At 45.7% G+C, this 19,957-nt stretch overlaps 1 protein-coding gene across 48 annotated transcripts in view; it reads left to right on the top strand.

The window, feature by feature from the left end:
- The window catches only part of LOC122541752 (sorbin and SH3 domain-containing protein 1-like), a 406,532-nt gene that overhangs the window by 350,450 nt on the left and 36,125 nt on the right, over positions 1 to 19,957 (top strand). For all 48 annotated transcript variants that reach the window (XM_087982591.1, XM_087982587.1, XM_087982603.1 and 45 more), the window contains 2 exons: positions 1,600 to 1,701; positions 3,175 to 3,224. In XM_087982591.1, coding sequence (XP_087838717.1) covers positions 1,600 to 1,701; positions 3,175 to 3,224 — 152 coding nt within the window. The remainder of the gene's footprint in view (positions 1 to 1,599; positions 1,702 to 3,174; positions 3,225 to 19,957) is intronic.

Genomic DNA, 19,957 nt, shown 5'->3' with positions numbered 1-19,957 from the left:
AGCTTGATCATTTTCAGTTGCTTCATTAATGACCTTGGGAAGTGAGGATGCTCTTTGATTACACAAAGTTCGGTGCCACGCGTGACTCCTCAGAGACTGAAGTGATCGTATCCATGTATAGTAAGACCTGGACCGTATCCAAAGGTTGGCTGAGAAGTGACATCTAACATTTATGCCATGCAAGTGTCAAGCACTAACTATCTCTGGCAAGAGAGAATTTAACCAGCTCTTCTTGACGTTGAACATTACTAAAGCGAAATCCTCCACCATCAAGATGCTGGGGAGTTACCATTGACTAGAAACTGAATTGGACTAGACTGGAACTGGGCTGGGAATTCTGCAGCAAGTAACCACTTCTTGTCGTTTTTAATGACCGTCCACCATTTACCCGGTGCAAGTTAGGAACACAATGGAGTACTCTCTGCTTGCCTATGAGTGCAGCTCAAACAACACACTAGTGCATAAACCGGCCACTTGATGCAAAGACTTGCAACACCTTCAATGTTACTTTTCTTCACCACCAGCACACCGCTATGTGCACCAACTTCAAGATGTGTGGCAGTAACTCGCCCAAGCCTGTTCCAGCAGCAGCACCATCACCTTTATGACCTCTACCATCCAGAAGGACAAGGGCAGCAGATACATGGGGAACACCACCCTTGCAAGTTCCCCTTCAAGCCATTCACCATCCCTTCAGGGTCGCTGGGCCGAAATCCTGGAATTCCCTCTCCAACTGCATCGTGTACCTACAGAACATGGACTGCTGTAGTTCATAAGGCAGCTTATCACCACCTCAGTAACATCTTCCAAGGAAGGACAATAAATGCTGGCTTTACCACTGACGTTCACATCCTGGCGATTAAACTTAAAAGCAAACGGTGATGCCCTTACAGTCAAATAGCATGTTCATGTTCCAAAATTAAACTTCCATGTGAAAAATAAGGCAACGTGGATCGGGTAAAACTGTGCTATTGGTGACCACTGCCAGAAACTGAAGAAGCAGGCCTTTGCCTTCCAGAAATATTCCTGCACCTTCAGGACAGTTGGACATTTTCATTGTGATTTGGGAATATGGCTAGTGCAAGATGTTGGTGTTGAGGTGTGTCATGATTTGGAATGGCCTCCCTGTTTCGAGCCTGCCATAGTGTGGGTATCTCGGAGCGTGGAACATGGGTGGTCAGGCATGGGGATAGGGAAAGAAGACCAAAGGAGTAACACGGTCAAAGGACAGATAAGTAACAAACAAGCCCTTGTAAAAATGAATACATTGTGAACACTTCTTTTTCTGTTAATTTACTGTTGGTCCCCACATGTAAAATTTTAACACTTCGATTCTGCCCCGCCACTGTACTGTTTTGTGGTTATCTTTACTTGTATCTTGAGTGACAGATGTTGTGAATTTATTTGAAAGCAAAATACTGTTTTCAATGTGCTGAAGTTTTGCCAAGAGCTGATCTGAGGATAGTCAGCTGAGTCCACAGGCTGCAAGTTGCGGTGTTGAGTTGCTCTCTTCGTGTGTGTGTGTGTGTGTGTATCTGTTTGCACTGCCCGAAGTGAACTCCTCAAATCTTTCTATCCCTTCCTTTTGTTTTCAATCAGGATCAGCTAGAGAAAGATCTCTATCTCTACCAGGCTGAGCTAGACACAGACTTAGAAAAAATGGAGAAGCTTTTTAGAAGCCACGACACCCAATTTTGCAAGGTATTCTCAACTTTCTCTCATGTCAATCACTCCCTGCATGTGTTAACCCTTTCACTGACGAGACTGAATCAGCCAGTCTTCAGGGAGCCTCCTGAAGATCATAAAGCTTGTAATCGATTGATAATCAGCATACGCTTGACAAAAGCTGAGATTGGTCACCTGGAATACTGTATCCTGGTAGCATTTGTGCATGTCCTTTTCCTGAAATTACAAGCGTCGTTAGATTTTCTTTTGTCAGTGCTTTTGCGAGTTCATGTTTCGACCTTTTGGTCACTGTGTCCTGAAAATGAAACTGTTCTTGCTTGCGGCACGAGCTCCCCACAGGAATTGGCTCCAAGCCTCCTGTTTGGCTGAGTTTCAGAGTCGAGACTGGCCACCAGTCCCTAGATTCTGTTTCCAGACTTTGCCTGTATCACGGTTGCAATTTAACGCAGATGTGTATGTGTGCATGCTTTTAGCTTTCCTCTACTGTTTCCTGTTGTTGTGCTCGCTGTGGGCCACTTGCAGTTACGGTCCACTCCGTCTCTGTCCGTTAACTGGGAATACTGTTCCAGCTCTGACCGCCCCACACCCACCGCTGCCAGCTCTGAGAGCAAGAGGTTGTTGCGATGGAGCTACGGATGGTAAAATCTCTCCCGTCTCTTCTCCCGCTCGGCTGGGTGCTTATCCAAGTTGCCTGTGATTAGGACTTTCAGATTAGTGAGCATGATGCTTCCTGAGCTAAGGATTTGTTCAGTGGAACAGGAACAGCAACAGCAGCTGTTGGAGGAGCTGTTTGTCTGCTGCTTACTGTGGCTTTGGCTGTCAAATTGAAATGCTTTTGAACAAAGAGCCAGATCTGAGGAGTCCTGTGAAAGGGCACGGGGGGCATGTACGTATGTAACGTTGCCAGATAGCACTAAGCGATTTCTCCGAAAGGAGTACTGTAGTTTTAAAATGAAACAAACACACCCACCGTAGAGAACTAGGTAAGTTTGTCAAGAGCAGGGTTAGCTTAAAAAGGTTCCCTCTCTCAGCCTTTTATGCTGTCTCTGTACCCCAAAGCTGGTTGGATATTTTTCCCTCCCTTTGGTCTGATGCACAATGACTCATTCACAAACAAAAGAACAGAGGCTATGCAAGAATGAGCACAACTGTCTGCTGTTCAATCTGTCACACCCACCCCCCCCTGTCTTTCCCCAAACACCCCCCTCCCTCCCCTCCCGCCCCCACATCACCCACCCCCAGGGCACAAGGAAGAATCACTGGATTTATTCAAGCAAGCAAGAGTTTCGAGACCTGACTGTGAAGTGGGATTTGAGGCGATAGCATCCGATTTGAAAGCGGTGCGCCGTTCTGTGGCCCTACCTCTGCAAAGTTCACCCAATATCAGGGCAGCTAGCTCCTACTTTTTGCCCTTTTTCCTCTCTTTTTCGTTGCGTGTGTTTGGTGTTTGCGAGTTATCAATGACCCTCTTTGTTTTTATTCTTTCAGAATGCAGCGCTGAATTCTCCCTTGGAAATCCCATCTGAGTGCTCAAATTAGTAAGTAGCTGAGCATTTATGTGCGCATATAGTCGGTCATGGATGCATTGCCATCTCGTTTGGTGTCTCAATGTTGTTTTGTATGTGCACCAAGACTCCTGAACTGGAAATGTTATGAGATGTGTGTGTGTACAGTCAAGAAAAGCAGTAGCAATCCCCTGTCCTTCACTGCTAGAATTGGAGAAGGTGTCTTTGTGACTATACTTTTTGGTGTCATCTTCACTCTGATTTAAATTTCCGATAGTTGGGATTTTGAGTACTGATCGGTCAGATCCTGAGGGACTACCGCGACTTCACCAGAAAGAAGGTAGCACGTTTGCCATGCAAATTCTGACCTGATGCAGAATTTGTATGGCCGCACTGTGTCAGGCTCACTGGCTTTCCTCTGCGTGATCACTCTTGGGGAAAGTGGTGCGCCTGAGGCTCCCCTCTTCCCCAGGATTAAAGAAAGCCCCTTCTTTAATGACTCCTTGCTCGGTAAAATGCGTCGCTGTTAGGCAGGAGGCTGTAGCATTCTTCCTGTGGTGCTAAGGAGCTGTTTGTTTATGTTGGAACCATTGGGCGATAATGTTTAGGCAGGGCGAAACAGTTTCTGTTCTTTGCGTTTGAAGTGTTTCAGATCCATTGAGTTTTGTGAGCATTTGCTTTGGAGAAAGATAACCTTAACCTAAAAGTCTAACCATGAGTACTTGTGTGGATCCATTTGTAAATTGGGAGAAGGTGGTATGAACTGGGGAGAAACTGGGAGCGTGTTGGTAATGTCACTGGGTTACAGGCCTAAGCTAATGCTGTGTGGATCTGGGTTCAAATCTTAGCACAGCAGCTAGGCAAGATTTAAATTCATTTGATAAAACTGAAGAAGAAGAAGCCATCATTGTTTGTTGTAAACACTGATCTGGCTCACTAACAAAGGAAATCTGCTGATTTACCTGGCCGGGCCTACATGTGACTCCAGACCCACAGCAATGTGGCTGATGATGCTGCCTGAAGTGCTGTGCTCTTCCAGCATCACTGATCCAGAATCTGGTTTCCAGCATCTGCAGTCATTGTTTTTACCTCTTAGCTGAAATGGCTGAGCAAGTGATTCTATGTTCTTTCTCTTCAAATACTCATCCAATTCTTTTATCCAGTTTTTATTTCGGCCTTTGCTTCTGATTAAAGCACTCGTTGTTTTAGGATTGCTCAGTGTGGAAAGGAACAGTTAAACCATATTATTTTTATAAACTTTCCACTGAGAGCAAATTTGTGTTCAGGATCATTGCTTCTTTCCTCTCCCTTTATTCTAGATCGGCTAGTTCGATTCAGCTACAGGTTTGAAGACCCAGAGCTAAGTAACTGGCTTCTTTTGAAAGCATTTTACATTTTGTACCTATCATGAAGTCTGGTTTGTTGTGAAGGAACAGTGTGCAGGGTTACAGGGAGGAAGCAGGAGAATGGCACTGGGTGAATTGCTTGTTCGGCGAGCCGGGGCAGACACGATGGGCTGAGTGGCCTCCTTTTGCCCTGTAATAATCCTGAGAGATTGCAATCTGGCGCTGGGCATGTGGTGAGCAATGTAATGAAGAAGTGACCTGCCGTGGTTAAATGTGAGCTGAATCTCTCCTTATGTTACACCTGAGGCGTTCAGACAAGGTGTGGAATTCTAGGCAGGTGGAGTGAGGGGCAGTTTGTGGAGTAAATGAATTGGACCAAGAGTGGGGCAGGGTCAGCAGGGGAGTTGGGTGGGTGGAGAGGGAGAATGGGACAGGAGAGGACTGGGCTGAGAGAGATCAGGTAAAGAAGTAGTTCAGGAAAGAGGACAAACAACACAAGAAGGCCGAGGGATGGTGAGAGAAAGGGAACAGGTGAAGATAGCGTGGAGAGAACAGACAGGAATTGCATTGATATAGCACCGTCGCATGACCTCGATGTCCTAAAGGGCTTAACAGTCAGTGAAGGGTCGTGAAAGATACTCCCTGAGTAGGAAATGAAGACGGGGAGTGAGAGAGAAAGGAAAAGGGGAAGCAAGGGATGTCCTGTTGAGGTTGTACAGGACGTTGGTGAGGCCACTTTTGGAGTACTGTGTATAGTTCTGGTCATCCTTCTATCGGAAGGATATTATTAAATTGGAGAGGGTTCAGAAAAGATTTACCAGGGTATTGTCAGGAATGGAGCGTACGGGTTATGGGGAGAGGCTGGATAGGCTGGCACTTTTTCCACTGATGCATACGAGGTTGAGGGTGACCTTATTAGGGTTTATAAAATCACGAGGGGCATAGATAAGATGAACATCTAAAGTCTTTTTCTTTAAGGTAGGTGAGTTCAAAAGTAGACGGCATATTTTAAAGGTGAGACGAGAAAGATTTAAAAGGTTCCCGAGGGGCAATTTTCTCATGTTTGTGGAACAAACTGCCAGAGGAAGTAACATGTGGGTACAGTAACAACATTTTAAATGGCATTTGGACAGGTACATGAAGAGGAAAGGTTTTGAGGGATGTGGGCCAAGTGCAGACAAGTGAAACAAGTTTAGTTTGTAAGGTGCGTCACTCCGAAAGCTAGTGTGCTTCCAATTAAACCTGTTGGACTATAATCTGGTGCTGTGTGATTTTTAACTTAGTTTGTGAAAGTTGCTTCCTCCATGGACGAGTTGGACCAAAGGGTCTGGTTCTGTGTTGTATGACTCTGTGGCTGCATGTGGAGCACCATGAGGACGTTGGCTAGACTAAACAGTGCGACGGTCAGCAAGACGGGCTGGGGAACGAGGTACGTGGTTGGGGAGGCTTGGAGTCCGTACGGCTGGAGGACAGCCATGTGGGAATTCTCAGCTTTTGACATCTCTCCGCCATTACCCCCTCCCTTCCCCTAGCCACCTTCCTGTCTCTTTCTTTGTCTTTTACCCCTTCCTTGTTGTGCCCCCCCCCCCCCCACCCCCCTTCCAAAGTCTTATGTTCCTTAACCTCCTGCCTTTAATTTGACAGCTTGTGTACCACACCCAGGGACTGGGCATCCTCAATCACAGCCTGATTAAAAGTGCCCAGAGACCCATTAGTTACATAACTTGAAAAAGGAAATTCTTGAGCTGAGATTAGATGAAAGCTTGGGCATGTGATTAGAATTCCTTGCAGTTACAGCGTGGCCCAGAATAGATACTAACTGTTCTGGGTGGGCTTCTGATAGTGACCCCTCCTTGAAAGATCAAACATGTGGTCAGTTTAAAGATTTTAAGGCCTGTGGTAATTCACTGTTTTTACAATTTAACCATTGTCAGTGGTTCAACGCTGCTAGAGAACTCTACGTCGCTGTTGTAAACGCACTGAGAATCTGGGAATCTTTTTAAGCTTTGATGGATGCCTCTCAGCAAGTGGGAGTTGGTGTTATTACATGACGGAGTACTGTCCCCTGTTTCTGTGGGATCTTTTCAGTTCTGTTCAGTTAGAAATCCCTTGGTGGGCACGCAGGGTGGGTGGGTGAATTGTGAGGAAGGTGCAGAGATGCTTCAGTGTGATATGGACCAGTTGAATGAGTGAGCAAATGCATGTTTTATGCATTTATAAAATAAAATCATGAGGGGCATGGATAGGGTGAATAGCCAAGGTCTTGTTCCTAGGGTAAGGGAGTCCAAAACGAGAGGGCATAGGCTTAGGGTAATGGGGAGAAGATATAAAAGGGACTGAAAGGGCAACGGTTTCATACAGAGGGTGGTACGTGTATGGAATGAGTTGCCAGAGGAAGTGGTGGAGGCATCTGGATATATGAATAGAAAGGCTTTAGTGAGATATGGGCCAAATGCTGGCAAATGGGCGAGACTAATTTAGGATATCTGGTCGGCATGGACGAATTGGACCGAAGGGTCTGTTTCAATACTGCACATCCCTATGACTGTATATCAGATGAAGTATAATATGGATAAATGTGAGGCTATCCACTTTAATAACAAGAACAGGCAGACAGATTATTAACTGAATGGTGATAGATTAGAAAGGCTGAGGGGGCAGTGAGACCTGGGTATCCTTGTGCACCAGGTGTTGAAAGTGAGCAAGCAGGTACAGCAGGCGGTGAAGAAAGCAAATGGTATGTTGCGCCTCATAGCAAGAGGATTCAGGTACAGGAGCAGGGACATCTTGCTGCAATTGTACAGGACCTTGGTGAGACCACCTCGGAGTATTGTGTGCAGTTTTGCTCTCCTTATCTGAGGAAGGATGTTTTGGCTATGGAGGGAGATTAACAAAAGATTTACCAGACTGATTCCTGGGAAGGCAGGACTGACATACGAAGAGAGACTGCATTGAGAGAGACTATATTCACGAGAGTTTATTAATGAGAGGGATCTGAGCACACCTACAAAATTCTAACAGGACGAGACACAGTAGGTACAGGACAGGTGTTCCCAATGAACAGGGATGACAGAACTAGGGGTTACAGCCTAATGATGTGGAGGAAGCCATTTTGATCAGAGATGAGAGATTTCTCCTCCCGGGGAGTGTGAGCCTGTGAAATTCTTTGTCACAGGAAGTGTTTTAGGCCAAAGCATAGACTGTTTTCAAGAAGAGGCTGGATATTGTTCTTAGGATTAACTGAAAAGAGATGGGGAGAAAGCATGAACAGTATGCTGAGTTGGATCATAGAATCCCTATAGTGTGGACGCAGGTCATTCAGCCCATCAAGTCCATACTGACTCTGGGAGCAGCATCCCACCCAGACCCCACACCGCTACCCTATCCCTGTCACCCTGCATTTTCCTATAGTTAACCCACCTAGCCGGCACATCCCTGGACATTGAGCAATTTAGCATGGCTAATCTACCTAACCTGCACATCTTTGGACTGTGAGGGGAAGCCGGAGCACCTGGAGGAAACCTGCACAGATACAGGGAGAAGGTGAAAGCACCATACAGTCAATCGCCTGAGGGGTGAATTGCACGTGGGTCCCTGATGTCGTGAGGCAGCAGTGCTAACCACTGAGCCATCATGCTGCCCTAATGATGAACCATGATCATATTGAATGATGGAGCAGACTCGATGGGCCGAATAGCCTAGTGCGGCTCTTATTTTCTGTGTTCCTATAACTAAAACAATAGAGTCAGGAGATATTAAATCACAAAGGATCAACATTTGGTTCACTCAGCTTCTCTCAGAGGGCCATTCAATTAACCTCGCTGATAGAGTCTTTCCCTACTCTCTATGTGGGACTGGAGAGAAACTCTCCTCCGGGAGGGGTAGTACAGAACAAAATGGAATAATTATAAGATTCAAGTTCATTTTTTTCTGAGGAGTGAAATCAGAAAATGTTTTCTGAAGTGCAGGATACTAAAAATTCCAACTCCCTACCCTATCTGTGGGTGCAGGAGATCAGCAGGAGTTTACAAGACTTGAAGCAAGTAGATTTCTGTTGAAAAGTGTCCCCAAGACAATGAGAGTACAGTGGGCAGTGTAGTTTGGATGCAGATCAGCCGCTGCCTAATTAAGTGCAGGAATAGGCTTGAAGGGCTGAATGGTCCATTTCTGTTTCTAAAATTGTGGCCCCTGGGCTTTGACTGCAAATGGAGCCATGATGTAAAAGCTTAAAGTCATGATTTGGGTTGAAAATAAGTTATTTGTCCCATGGCACATTAGTGCCTGGGACTCTGTCTGTCTGTCACAGGAGCTCTGAGCGTCCAGATTAATGTCTATTGGAGCAACATAAAAGCTGTAGCAAGTGGCTTTGGGCGATCAGACACCTTGACTACAGTCCACTGTTTTTGAACACAAAGGGGCTATACAGACAGAGAGAGACAGAGATGATCTTGATAGTTTAATCTGGAAAGCATCGCACAGAGGGACTCATTGAGCCCAGCTGAGGAAGAGATGTGAGGCTATGGTTTTACATTTTGTCAGATTTGGTGAAAAATGAAGCGTTGGCAATGTAGGGAGAATGGTGGGCATTTGGGTGGAAAGTTAGTGCCTGCTCTCAGGATTTGAATTTTGTCCGCAGTGTCGTAAGGATCGTCGCTGATACGTGAGTTACATGTCAATAATCTTTTGTTGAGTTGTTAATGAGTGTTCTGCAGCTGAAAGGCTGCTTAAGCATCGAACTCAGTTTGAATTGAGAGTCACTAACTGAATAACCAGGAAATGTAATACTCTGCCAGATGATGGGGGCAGGAAGCAGGTAGCAATTGATTGTTTCTCATCTGTTCTCTGAGCATTACACAAGGCCCAGTCGCCAGGGACAGGAATAAATAGAAGGAGACCAATCCTGGATGTAGATATCATATAACAGCCTGTAAAACTGCCCTAAATAAACCTGCAAATCTAGCCTCTGAGCACTTTTATCCAGTTAATGTATCTTTTCTAACAGCGAGTCCAAATTAACTCCAGTTACATTGCCAGCAAGTCTGTTGGACGATGATTATCAACAATTCTTATCTTCGTGGGTGAGAATGTGTATAGTAGAGTGATGAGTGGACTCAGAATTATACCCATCCCTATTTGAATATTTTGAGTTGGTGATACCATGAGATATTTGTTTTCTTAGTGTATCAGTTAATGAATATCCATTTCCACATCCATATTCAAAATTAAACAGGACAATCGACTGAAGTTATGAGACTGAACAGTCTGGGCAATGAGAGATGAACAAAAGGCTTGTTCTTGTATTTCCATTTACTCGGCCTGTAGAGGAGAGCACGGTATGATTGATATTGTTATGAATGTTGGTTTGCTGTGCTGTGTCACTAGGCTAGTAAACCAGAGGCTTGGTTCAATAGTTCAACTCTCACCATGGCAGCTCGTGAGATCCTTGTCACAAATGTGCAACTGTAGTTGTGCTAGTATCAGTAATGGTGACTGTGTGAAAACCCAGCTGAATCACCATGTCCTTTTAGGAAGGAAGTCTGCCATCATTCCCTGGTCTGGCCTACATGTGACTCCACAGCAATGCAGTTGGCTCTAAACTGCCCTTTGACCCTAGCAAGCCTCTCAATTTACGAGTAATTTGTGGATGGGCAACAATTATTGGCCTTGGCAGCCATGCCCACATCTCAGGATAAATAAATAGTTTCATAATCTACCACAAAATAGAATGATTAGCAAAATTGAACCCATGGATTTGAAGGGGAAGATAGCAACACAGGTATAATGGAGGCAAAGCAGAGTGGTGACTGGTGAATGGTTGCTTCTCAATCTGGATGCAAGTGTACGTGGGGTTGCCCAGGTAATGCTGTTGAGGCAACTGACCAACTTGATGCTAAGAAGGGTGCTTGTTGGCCTGGTGCTTGTTGACTCGTCGAGTGCCTTAGGGCTCAGTGTTGGGCCCATTAATGTTTGTTATCTACATTCTTATGTGTATGTTGGCATAATTTCAAAGTTTACAGGTAACACAAACTCAGAAATGTAGTAATCAGTGGGTTGAGTAATAACATAATTCCAGAGGGTTGGAAATGTGTTGCTGGAAAAGCGCAGCAGGTCAGGCAGCATCCAGGGAACAGGAGAATCGACGTTTCGGGCATAAGCCCTTCTTCCTGAAGAAGGGCTTATGCCCGAAACGTCGATTCTCCTGTTCCCTGGATGCTGCCTGACCTGCTGCGCTTTTCCAGCAACACATTTCCAGCTCTGATCTCCAGCATCTGCAGACCTCACTTTCTCCTCAAATAATTCCAGAGGGTGCATGTTAATGAAATGGAGACACTCATAGCAAGTACAGTTTGGTGCAGTGACTTGATGCATTTTGTAGACAGAATGAGGACAGTCAATAGTTCAAGTTCAAATAGGGAGCAGGAGCAGAGAAACATTGAGGATGTACGGATATGAATACATGAAGGAAGCCAAGCTTATTGAGAAGTCATGAAGTTGAAGCAGCGTTGGAATATAGGAAATAGCAGCAGGCCATTCAGCCCCTCAAAGCTGCTCCTCCAATCCAACAGATCATAGCTAAATTTTGACTCCTCTGCCTTTGTCTCCTGATACCAGAAATGTCTCAGTTCCTGCTGAGATCTTGCTCAGTAACTGAGCTTCCGCATTCCACTAAGTTAGAGAATTGTGAAGGACTACCTCCCCAAATGAAGAAATTACTCCTCCATCGTAGCCTTTATTGGACTGATCATTGTGGGGGTAAAAAAACACAGGATTCTGAGCTTTGTAAAGAGAGATACAGACTACAGGAGCTAAACAGTTATGCTCGATATTTACAAAATACTAGTTAGGCTGCAGATGGGCTGATTTTCCAATTTCACCACTACAAATCTACAAACATAATATCAATTGTACCATACTGTCCTTTACAGGCTGAGTAAATGGAATAATATGCATTTAAGACAGGGTTTGATTGGGAATAGTCAGCATGGCTTCATGTGTGGGAGATCATGCCCCTCACATTTATTGGAGGTCTTTGATGAAGTGACTAGGAAGGTTGACGAGGGCTGGGGAGTAGATGTAGTCTATATGGATTTCGTTAAGGTTCCGCAAGGTAGGCTGCCTGGAAGGTTAGATCACGTGGAATCCAGAGAGACCTGGCAAATTGGATACACGGTTGGCTTGATGGTAGGAAGCAGATGGTAATCGTGGAAGGATGCTTGTCAGACTGGAGGCCTGTTACTAGTGGAGTACCTCAGGGGTCGGTGCTGGGCCCATTGCTGTTTGTTATCTATACCAATGATTTGGATGAGAATGTACAAGGCACGATTAGTAAGTTTGCAGGTAACACTAAAATAGGAGGTATCGTGGACAGTGAGGAAGGTTATCAGAAATTGCAGCAGGACCTTGATCAGCTGGGGAAGTGGGCCAAGAAATGACAAATAGAGTTTAATATAGACAACTGTGGGGATCTTGCATTTTGGAAAGCCAAATCAAGTTGGGAGTTTCATGGTGAATGGTAGGGCCTTAAGGAGTGTAGTGGAACAGAGGGACCTTGGAGTTCAGGTCCATGATTCCCTGAAAGTGGAGTCTCAGGTAGACAGGGCAGTGAAGGTGGCTTTTGGCACACTGGCCTTCATCAGTCAGGGCATTGGTAAGAATGAGATCTCTGTCCTTACTAGAACAGAGTCTGTCTTCACATTGAGGAAGCCAACCAATGTGGTGTGTTGGGAAGTTATGTTGCAGTTGTACAGGACGTTAGTCCATGCTGCACTTGGAGTATTATGTTCAGTTTTGGTCATCTTGCTATAGGAAGGATGTTATTAAACTGGAAAGAGTGCAGAAGAAATTTACAAGGATGTTGCCGGGATTCAACGGTCTGAGTGAAAGGGAGAGGTTGGACAAGCTAGGATTTTTGTTTTTTCTTTAGAGCGTAGGAGACTGAGGGGGGATCGTATACACTTCTAAAAGATCATGAGAGGCATGGATAGGGTGAATGCACTCAGTCATCTTCCCAGGATTGGAGAATCGAGGACGAGATGGCATCAGTTTAAGGTTAAAGGGGAGAAAATAAAAGGGAACCCAAGGGTTAACTTTTTTTAAGAGGGTGGAACCCATATGGAATGAGCTGCCAGCAGAAGTGGTTGAGATGGATACTTTAACAACATTTAAAAGACATTTGGGCAAATACAGAGGTAGGAAAGGTTTAGAAGAATATGGGCCAAGTGCAGGGAAATGGGGTTAGCGTGGATGGACATTTTGGTCGGCATGGACCAGTTTGGGCCAAAGGGCCAGTCTCCGTGCTGTAAGACTGACTGTACATTTAGGAAGGTAGACAAGGCTGTAGAGCGTATGCGTTATTAGAAGGATCTAGAATTGAATACATGCCGTGGAGGTATACCATCACAAGGGAGTTGCCCTGGGAGCCCTCAACATTGACTCTGGACACCGTCGGTCTCATGGCATCAGGTGAAACGAGGACATCTCCTGCTGAATTGGATATACTACTCCCTGCACCTCACTCCCACCCCCAAGATAATGAATCAGTGCTCCTCCATGTTGGAGTCATAGCTGCTAGATGGGTCTGTGGCAGGTGATGAGGGAAGGTAGTGCTTATCCTCCCCAATCTACCTGTAACGGGTGTATGTGTCTATGACCGTATTGGTAAGAATGAGATCTCTGTCCTTACTAGAACAGAGTCTGTCTTCACATTGAGGAAGCCAACCAATGTGGTGTGTGTGCTTCTAACCGTATGACGGTTGGGACAGACTGCAAGCAAATCTAGCAAGTCGAGATTGAACATCCATGAGGCACTGTGGACATCATCAGCAAAATCAAATTCCACCACAATCTGCAAACTCCTAGCCCAGCATATTCCCCATTCTACCATTACCATCAAGCCAAGGGATCAGTCTTAATTCAAATGGAGAGTGCAGGAGGGCACACCAGGGGCAGCACTTGGCATACCAGAAAATGTGGTGTCAGCCTGGTCAAGCTTCACAGGATGTCGTTCGTGCCAAACAGCAGAAACAGCAAGCGTATAGCGTGAAACAGGCCCTTTGGCCCAACTTGTCAATGCTGACTCACCAACTGACTTCCCAAAGCCTGTCCCTTATCTACAAGACACAAGTCTTGTGGGCGGCACGGTGGCACAGTGGTTAGCACTGCTGCCTCACAGCGCCAGAGACCGGGTTCAATTCCCGCCTCAGGCGACTGACTGTGTGGAGTTTGCACATTTTCCCCGTGTCTGTATGGGTTTCCTCCGGGTGCTCCGGTTTCCTCCAAAGATGTGCAGATTAGGTGAATTGACCATGCTAAAATTGCCGTAGTGTTAGGTAAGGGGTAAATATAGGGGTATGGGTGGGTTGCGCTTCAGCGGGTCGGTGTGGACTTGTTGGGCCGAAGGGCCTGTTTCCACACTGTAAAGTAATCTAATCTAATCTAAAAGTCAGGCATGTGATGGAATACTTACCACTTGCCTGATGACTGCAGCTCCTACAACACTCAAGGAGCTTGTAATCATCCAGGACAAAGCAGCCTGCTTGATTTGTATGTCCATCCACAACTTGTGACATTCACTCTGCCCACCAGTGACATACACTGCCAGCAGTGTGTATTACTGACAAGTTGCACTGTAGTAACTCACCAAAGTGTCCAAGCCCGCAACCATTATCTCCAGAAAGGGCAAAAGCAGCAGGTACAAGAGAGCACCACAAGTTCCCCTCCAAGCCACTTAGCATCCTGATTTGGAAATAGATCACCCTTCCTCCACTGTCGCTGACTCCTGAAACTCCCTCCCTAACAGCACTGTGGATACTCCTACATCCCAAAGACTGCAGGGTTTCAAAAGACAGCTCACCAGCACCCGGGCTGGACAGCAGTACTTGCAGCTCCTCCAGGCAGTTAGGAATGGACAACAAATGTTGGTCAGCTGCTGACACCCACATGCCATGAAAAGCATAGATATTTGTGCACAGCAAAATCCCTGAATCTCGACAGTGAGGTAAATCATAAGTTAATCTGTTTTCATGACGTTGCCTGAGGGGTAATTCTTGTCCAGAAAATCTGAGGAGAATGGCCCTCTTATTCTTTCAAATACTGTCATGTGGTATTTATTTCTCATCATTTAATGATAACAGTGGCTTCGTGGAGGAACTAAAATGTCAGGAACAATTGAAAGACTCTCCTGTTTGGAGATTTCAGAGACTTGTGCTTACTGTGAAAGCGATGTGGGTCTGATTCTTTTACAGATCTCACAATGTGAATCAGGAAGCAGAGAAGGATGCAGCTGATTAACCTGATCACAGTTAGCAGCCCCGATGACAGCCTGAGCCTCCAAGGACAGGGCCACTGAAGCGTATGAACAGATGGGCACACATTAGAGGGGGTAGGAGGGAACTTGGTTTAACATCTCTCGCTCTCGCACTCTCGCTCGCTCACTCTCTCTCTCTCTCGCACCAAAGAGATACTCTGAAAGTGCAGTCCACCCTCAGTCTTGCCCTTGAGCGATGAGGCCTGGATTTATGAATTTGGGGTTTTCTGTAATAGAATTTGAATCTGTAACCTTCTGATTGAGAGGTGCAAGTGCTAACAGAGGCTTTTGTCGAAGCTTAAATAAACTTGTTACTGACACACCGAGCATGTTTTTTTTTTTTTGGGTAGTCTTGACCTCCCTATTTAGCTTAGTAACTGTGCATTTGGATGATATCTCACCCTGGGATATTGAATCCATCTTCTAACCACTTGCTGATTGCCCTGTTCCCCTCTGTACTCTTCAGTGTGACTATCATTTATTAGAGTATCTCCAGGATGTTAACTTGCATTTTCTCTAGAAGCATAGAAAATAGGACACTGTGTAGGCCATTCAATATGATCACGGCTGAAGATCCAACTCAGTACTCCATCTCCACCTTCTCTCCATACTCAATCCCTTTAGCCCTAAGAACCATGTCCAACTCCTGCCTGAAAACATTCAATCTCTTGACGTTTTTGTGGCAGAACATTCCACAGGCTCTCAGTCCTACATGACTTACTCTGTATCCTTAGACTGTGACCCCTCCTTCTGGAACTTTGGTTGGTGTGCTTCCTGCTGCCAGGCAAGCAATTCTGGAATTTTCTAATCATGCCTTGCAGATGTAGGCCATCACAGAGGCCAGTGTGGATCTACTGCTTGATGTGAATGAGTCTCTGCCACAGTAAACAAAATTATTAACCCAGAAGGGAGCGATCGGAAGCATACACCGGTCAAATGCAAGGAATGTGAAATGTTGGGTGTCTTGCGATACCATGTGTTGCCCCCTCAGTTGAACAACAAACCCTCCTCTTCCCCCAAACCCACCCCAATGTCCTCATGACCCGCCCTCCCCTAGATGTAATTGACTTATCCTCGCCAAACCCACCCTCTGAACCCCCAGCTTGATGGTATTTAACCCACGACTGGTCTTTGAGAGCTGGAATTATAAATATCTGTTTTCTCCCTCCAAAACAAAAATGGAATGAATTGACTCGCGTCGATTTGGATTACCTCACTGCCAATTTGGCTGCAGTTTCCACTTTGAGTGCACCCGGCTCTTAGAGCATATCGTTAGTGTTTTAAATAGTTTGATGATAATGCCCCCTCTAATATGTGCCCATCTGTTCATACACTTCAGTGGCCCTGTCCTTGGAGGCTCAGGCTGTCATCTTGTATAGATCTCACATCTCTTTCAATGTAAGCGCATTCTGTCTGCAGTCTTCAAACAGAAGTGTCTTTAAATTGTTCCTGGCATTTTAGCTCCTCCATGAAGCTGCTGTTATCATTAAATGATGAGAAATAAATTACAGTTTGGAGTGCAGAGAATTGTGAGGATTCCACTTACATTCCCAACTCTCTGACATCCTGCCATCAGTGGGGCACGTGGGTTCAGAGATCAACGCAGCCTGTGATGTTTTTCACATGGTTACACGTGCGTGATATGAATATTATCCTCAGTGTGTGAGCTTACTCAGAGAAATCCGGAAATAGCAGACACTGGAGTTGCTGGGGTTGAAAGGTTGATTGTCATATAATTGTCTTATGTACTGAGATAGTTGTACAAAAGGTTAAACACGTACCAACAGATTCACTAACAAATTCAAGAGCAGATCCTTCGCTGCTGTTATTAGACTTCTGAATGATCTGTCAGATTTTAAATCTGATGTTGATCTTGCTTTCTGTGCACCTTCTTTGCAGTTGCAACTTGCCTTCCTTGCTCTGTTCATTACCCTAATACACTTTGTAAAGAATAAGCTTAAACGAACCTCTCCGGCACACAAAAAAAAAATCTTTCACTGTACTTGGGGAGATATGACAAAATTAAATCAAATCGAATCAGTGAAAGGTGTTTTACATGCCATACAGGCAGATCATAATACAAAGTGCATCAGGGTAGCAAAACAGAGTGGGCAGTGCAATATTACAGGTGCAGAGAGAGAGAACTTTGGACTTTACTGTGGCACATGTAGCATTCAGAGGTTTGAATGCAGCACAGCTCTATGCAGTGTAATAAAGATCTGCTTCTAGGTACTATATGAGGGCCAAATATTGGAAAGAAAAATCCCTTAGTCTTCCCTGAGACCCTCCTGCAGGGAGGGGGCCGGTGGAGCTTTGGTTTAACATCTCACCCGAAAGAGGCACCTGCAGCAATGCAGTCCCTCCCTCAGTACCGAGCAGGATTTTGCACTTCAGAGTCTGGAGTGCGTCTTAAAGTCACTTCCTTTGGGAAGCCACACCCGTGGGTGCTGCCTGCCGCCCTACCTGATGGGTTCTGCACCTGGTGTTGCCTTTGGTTGTAGTTTATTTACAGGGGTGCTTTTCTTTGCTGGTTGTATACTTCTGTGGACAGAGAGCAGCACAGTGACTTGGTGGTTAGCACTGCTGCCTCACATGCCAGGGATCTGGGTTCGATTCCTGTCTGGGGCGACTGTCGGTGTGGAGTTTGCACATTCTTCCTGTGTCTGCGTGGATTTCCTCCCACAGATCAAAGATGTGCAGGTGAGGTGGATTGACCATGCTAAAGTTCCCGTAGTGTCCAGGGATGTGGTGGGTGGAGAAGTGGGAGTCTGAGTGGGATGCCCTTCGAAGGGTCAGTGTGGACTCAATGGGCTGAATGGCCTGCTTCCACCCTATAGGGATTCTGGATGCTTCAGTCTTAAAATATGGACCACACTGCATCTGTGGTTGTTTGTCCTCTGCACACTCCCTCCAGCTGCAGAGGGTGCTGCTCTGGGGTCCCTAAACGTCGATTTTCCTGCTCCTCGGATGCTCCCTAACCTGCTGTGCTTTCCTAGCACTACTCTAATCTTAACGCTAATCTTCAGCATCTGCAGTACCCCTCTTTTTTCGCTTGCGAGTCCCTGTGTGTAATGCCAGTGAGCAAGTGGGTGAATTAGAGCAGATAGTGAGCAGATCCAGCCAGCCAGAGTCGAAATCCAAAATGCTAAAAATAATGAGCGATAAGAATCCCTGATGTGTTGTCCCTGGAAGTTTAGCCGGATGGCAATTTTATTTTTGATTCCTGTTGGATAAGAACTCCAGCGATGATGATTGTTGAATGTGTTCCAAGATGCTGCACTGACTGGAGTATGTGGAGGGGAAGGCTGAACAAAACTGATAGTTTTCATTATCATATCTCTCTCTCTCAAGCAGTTTGTGTTTGGAATGTGACTTATTAGTTGCAAATTACACCATCGAATCAAATGTAAACAATTGGACAGTGGCCATTAAAGTGACTACTCAAGAGCAATTTTTTGTGCTCTTGCTGAACATTTTAAGTGACTGTATCTACTACAGTGAACAAGAGACAAACAGGAGAACGCAGGATCAGCTGTGGAGTTGCAGGTTTATAGGGAAGAATGGGGAGGAGGGGCAGTCTGCTCCCGAGCCACCCCCTTACCCAAGAGGCATGGTCAGTGCTACACCAATGGATACTTAACAAGAGGAGGTTGGTTAGCTCTATTGGCTAAACAGCTGGTTTGCAGAAGGCCCTGTTTCCACACTGTAGGGAATCTAACCATCTGCAGCCGGCATGGTGGCAATGTGGTTAGCACTGCTGCCTCACAGCGCCAGAGACCCAGGTTCAATTCCCGCCTCAGGCAACGGTCTGTGTGGAGTTTGCACGTTCTCCCCGTGTCTGCGTGGGTTTCCTCTGGGTGTTCTGGTTTCCTCCCACAGTCCAAAAAATGTGCAGGTTAGGTGAATTGGCCATGCTAGTTTGCTCGTAGTGTTAGATGAAGGGGTTAATGTAGGAGAATGGGTCTGGGTGGATTGCTCTTCGGAAGGTCGGTGTGGACTTGTTGGGCCGAAGGGCCTGTTTCCACCCTGTAAGTAATCTAATCTAATCTAATCAGAGCGGGTTTGATTCCTGTATCAGGTGAGGTTGCCATGAGGGACTCGCCAGCCTCTTCCCCTGGCCTGAGACCTAAAGATTAGATTACATAGTGTGGAAACAGGCCCTTTGGCCCAACAAGGCCACATGGACCCTCTGAAGAGCAACCCACCCAGACCCATTCCCCTACATTTACCCCTGACTAATCCACCTAACAGCCTCAGCTTAAACCATCACCAGTCGCCTCTCTCCAATGAGGGAGCAACTCTATGGTCTGGTAGAACTATGGCAGCTTTATTTTTAACTTCTACTTAACAAGGCCATCCTTCAGTAAGAGGGGACTATGGGTATCCCTGACAGATAGTATTGCTTATGTCCTGTAGTCATATGCTTTTTAGAGACACATTCATAATAGCATCACTATCATTGCATGTGACCAGAGAGTATAATTTTCTCAGATTCCATCTTAACTTGGGCCACTTGACACATGATCCTCTGGCTTCACAGAGGTGTACACCACGGAAACAGACCCTTCAGTCCAACTCGTCCAACCAGATATCGTAACTTAATCTAGTCCCATTTTCCAGCACTTGGCCCATATCCCTGTTAAACCCTTCCTATTCATATACCCATCCAGATGCCTTTTAAATGTTGCAATTGTACCAGCCTCGACCACTTCCTCTGGCAGCTCATTCCATACTCTGTGTGAAAATGTTGCCCTCTAGGTAACTTTTAAATCTTTGCCCTCTCACCCTAAACCTATGCCCCCTACTTTTGGACTCCTCTACTTGAACCATGTTGCTCTGTTATAACCTTTTTAGGTTATAATGTTTGGACATAGTAGCTGTTGTAATAGGTGTCTACTGGATTCTTCAGTATCACAATATCCACACCTAGTTTCTTGTATTGTGAAGGATAACCACCAGTGTTTCCACATCAGCTGAAATACCCTGCTGGCGGTAATGAGGGTCAGGCCGTCAGTGTGAGGGAGCCCCACCCAGCTAACTAGTTGCACCAGACATAAGTCCTGGGTCTTCTCGGGGACTTCCTGCAGCCCTGGTATCAGGATGACCATGGATCC

This window comes from Chiloscyllium plagiosum, unplaced genomic scaffold (assembly GCF_037043375.1).
Source record: "Chiloscyllium plagiosum isolate Xiang-an unplaced genomic scaffold, Cpla_swu_hap1 HiC_scaffold_43, whole genome shotgun sequence".
NCBI lineage: Eukaryota > Metazoa > Chordata > Chondrichthyes > Orectolobiformes > Hemiscylliidae > Chiloscyllium > Chiloscyllium plagiosum.
This window is presented reverse-complemented; position numbering and strand designations above follow the sequence as displayed.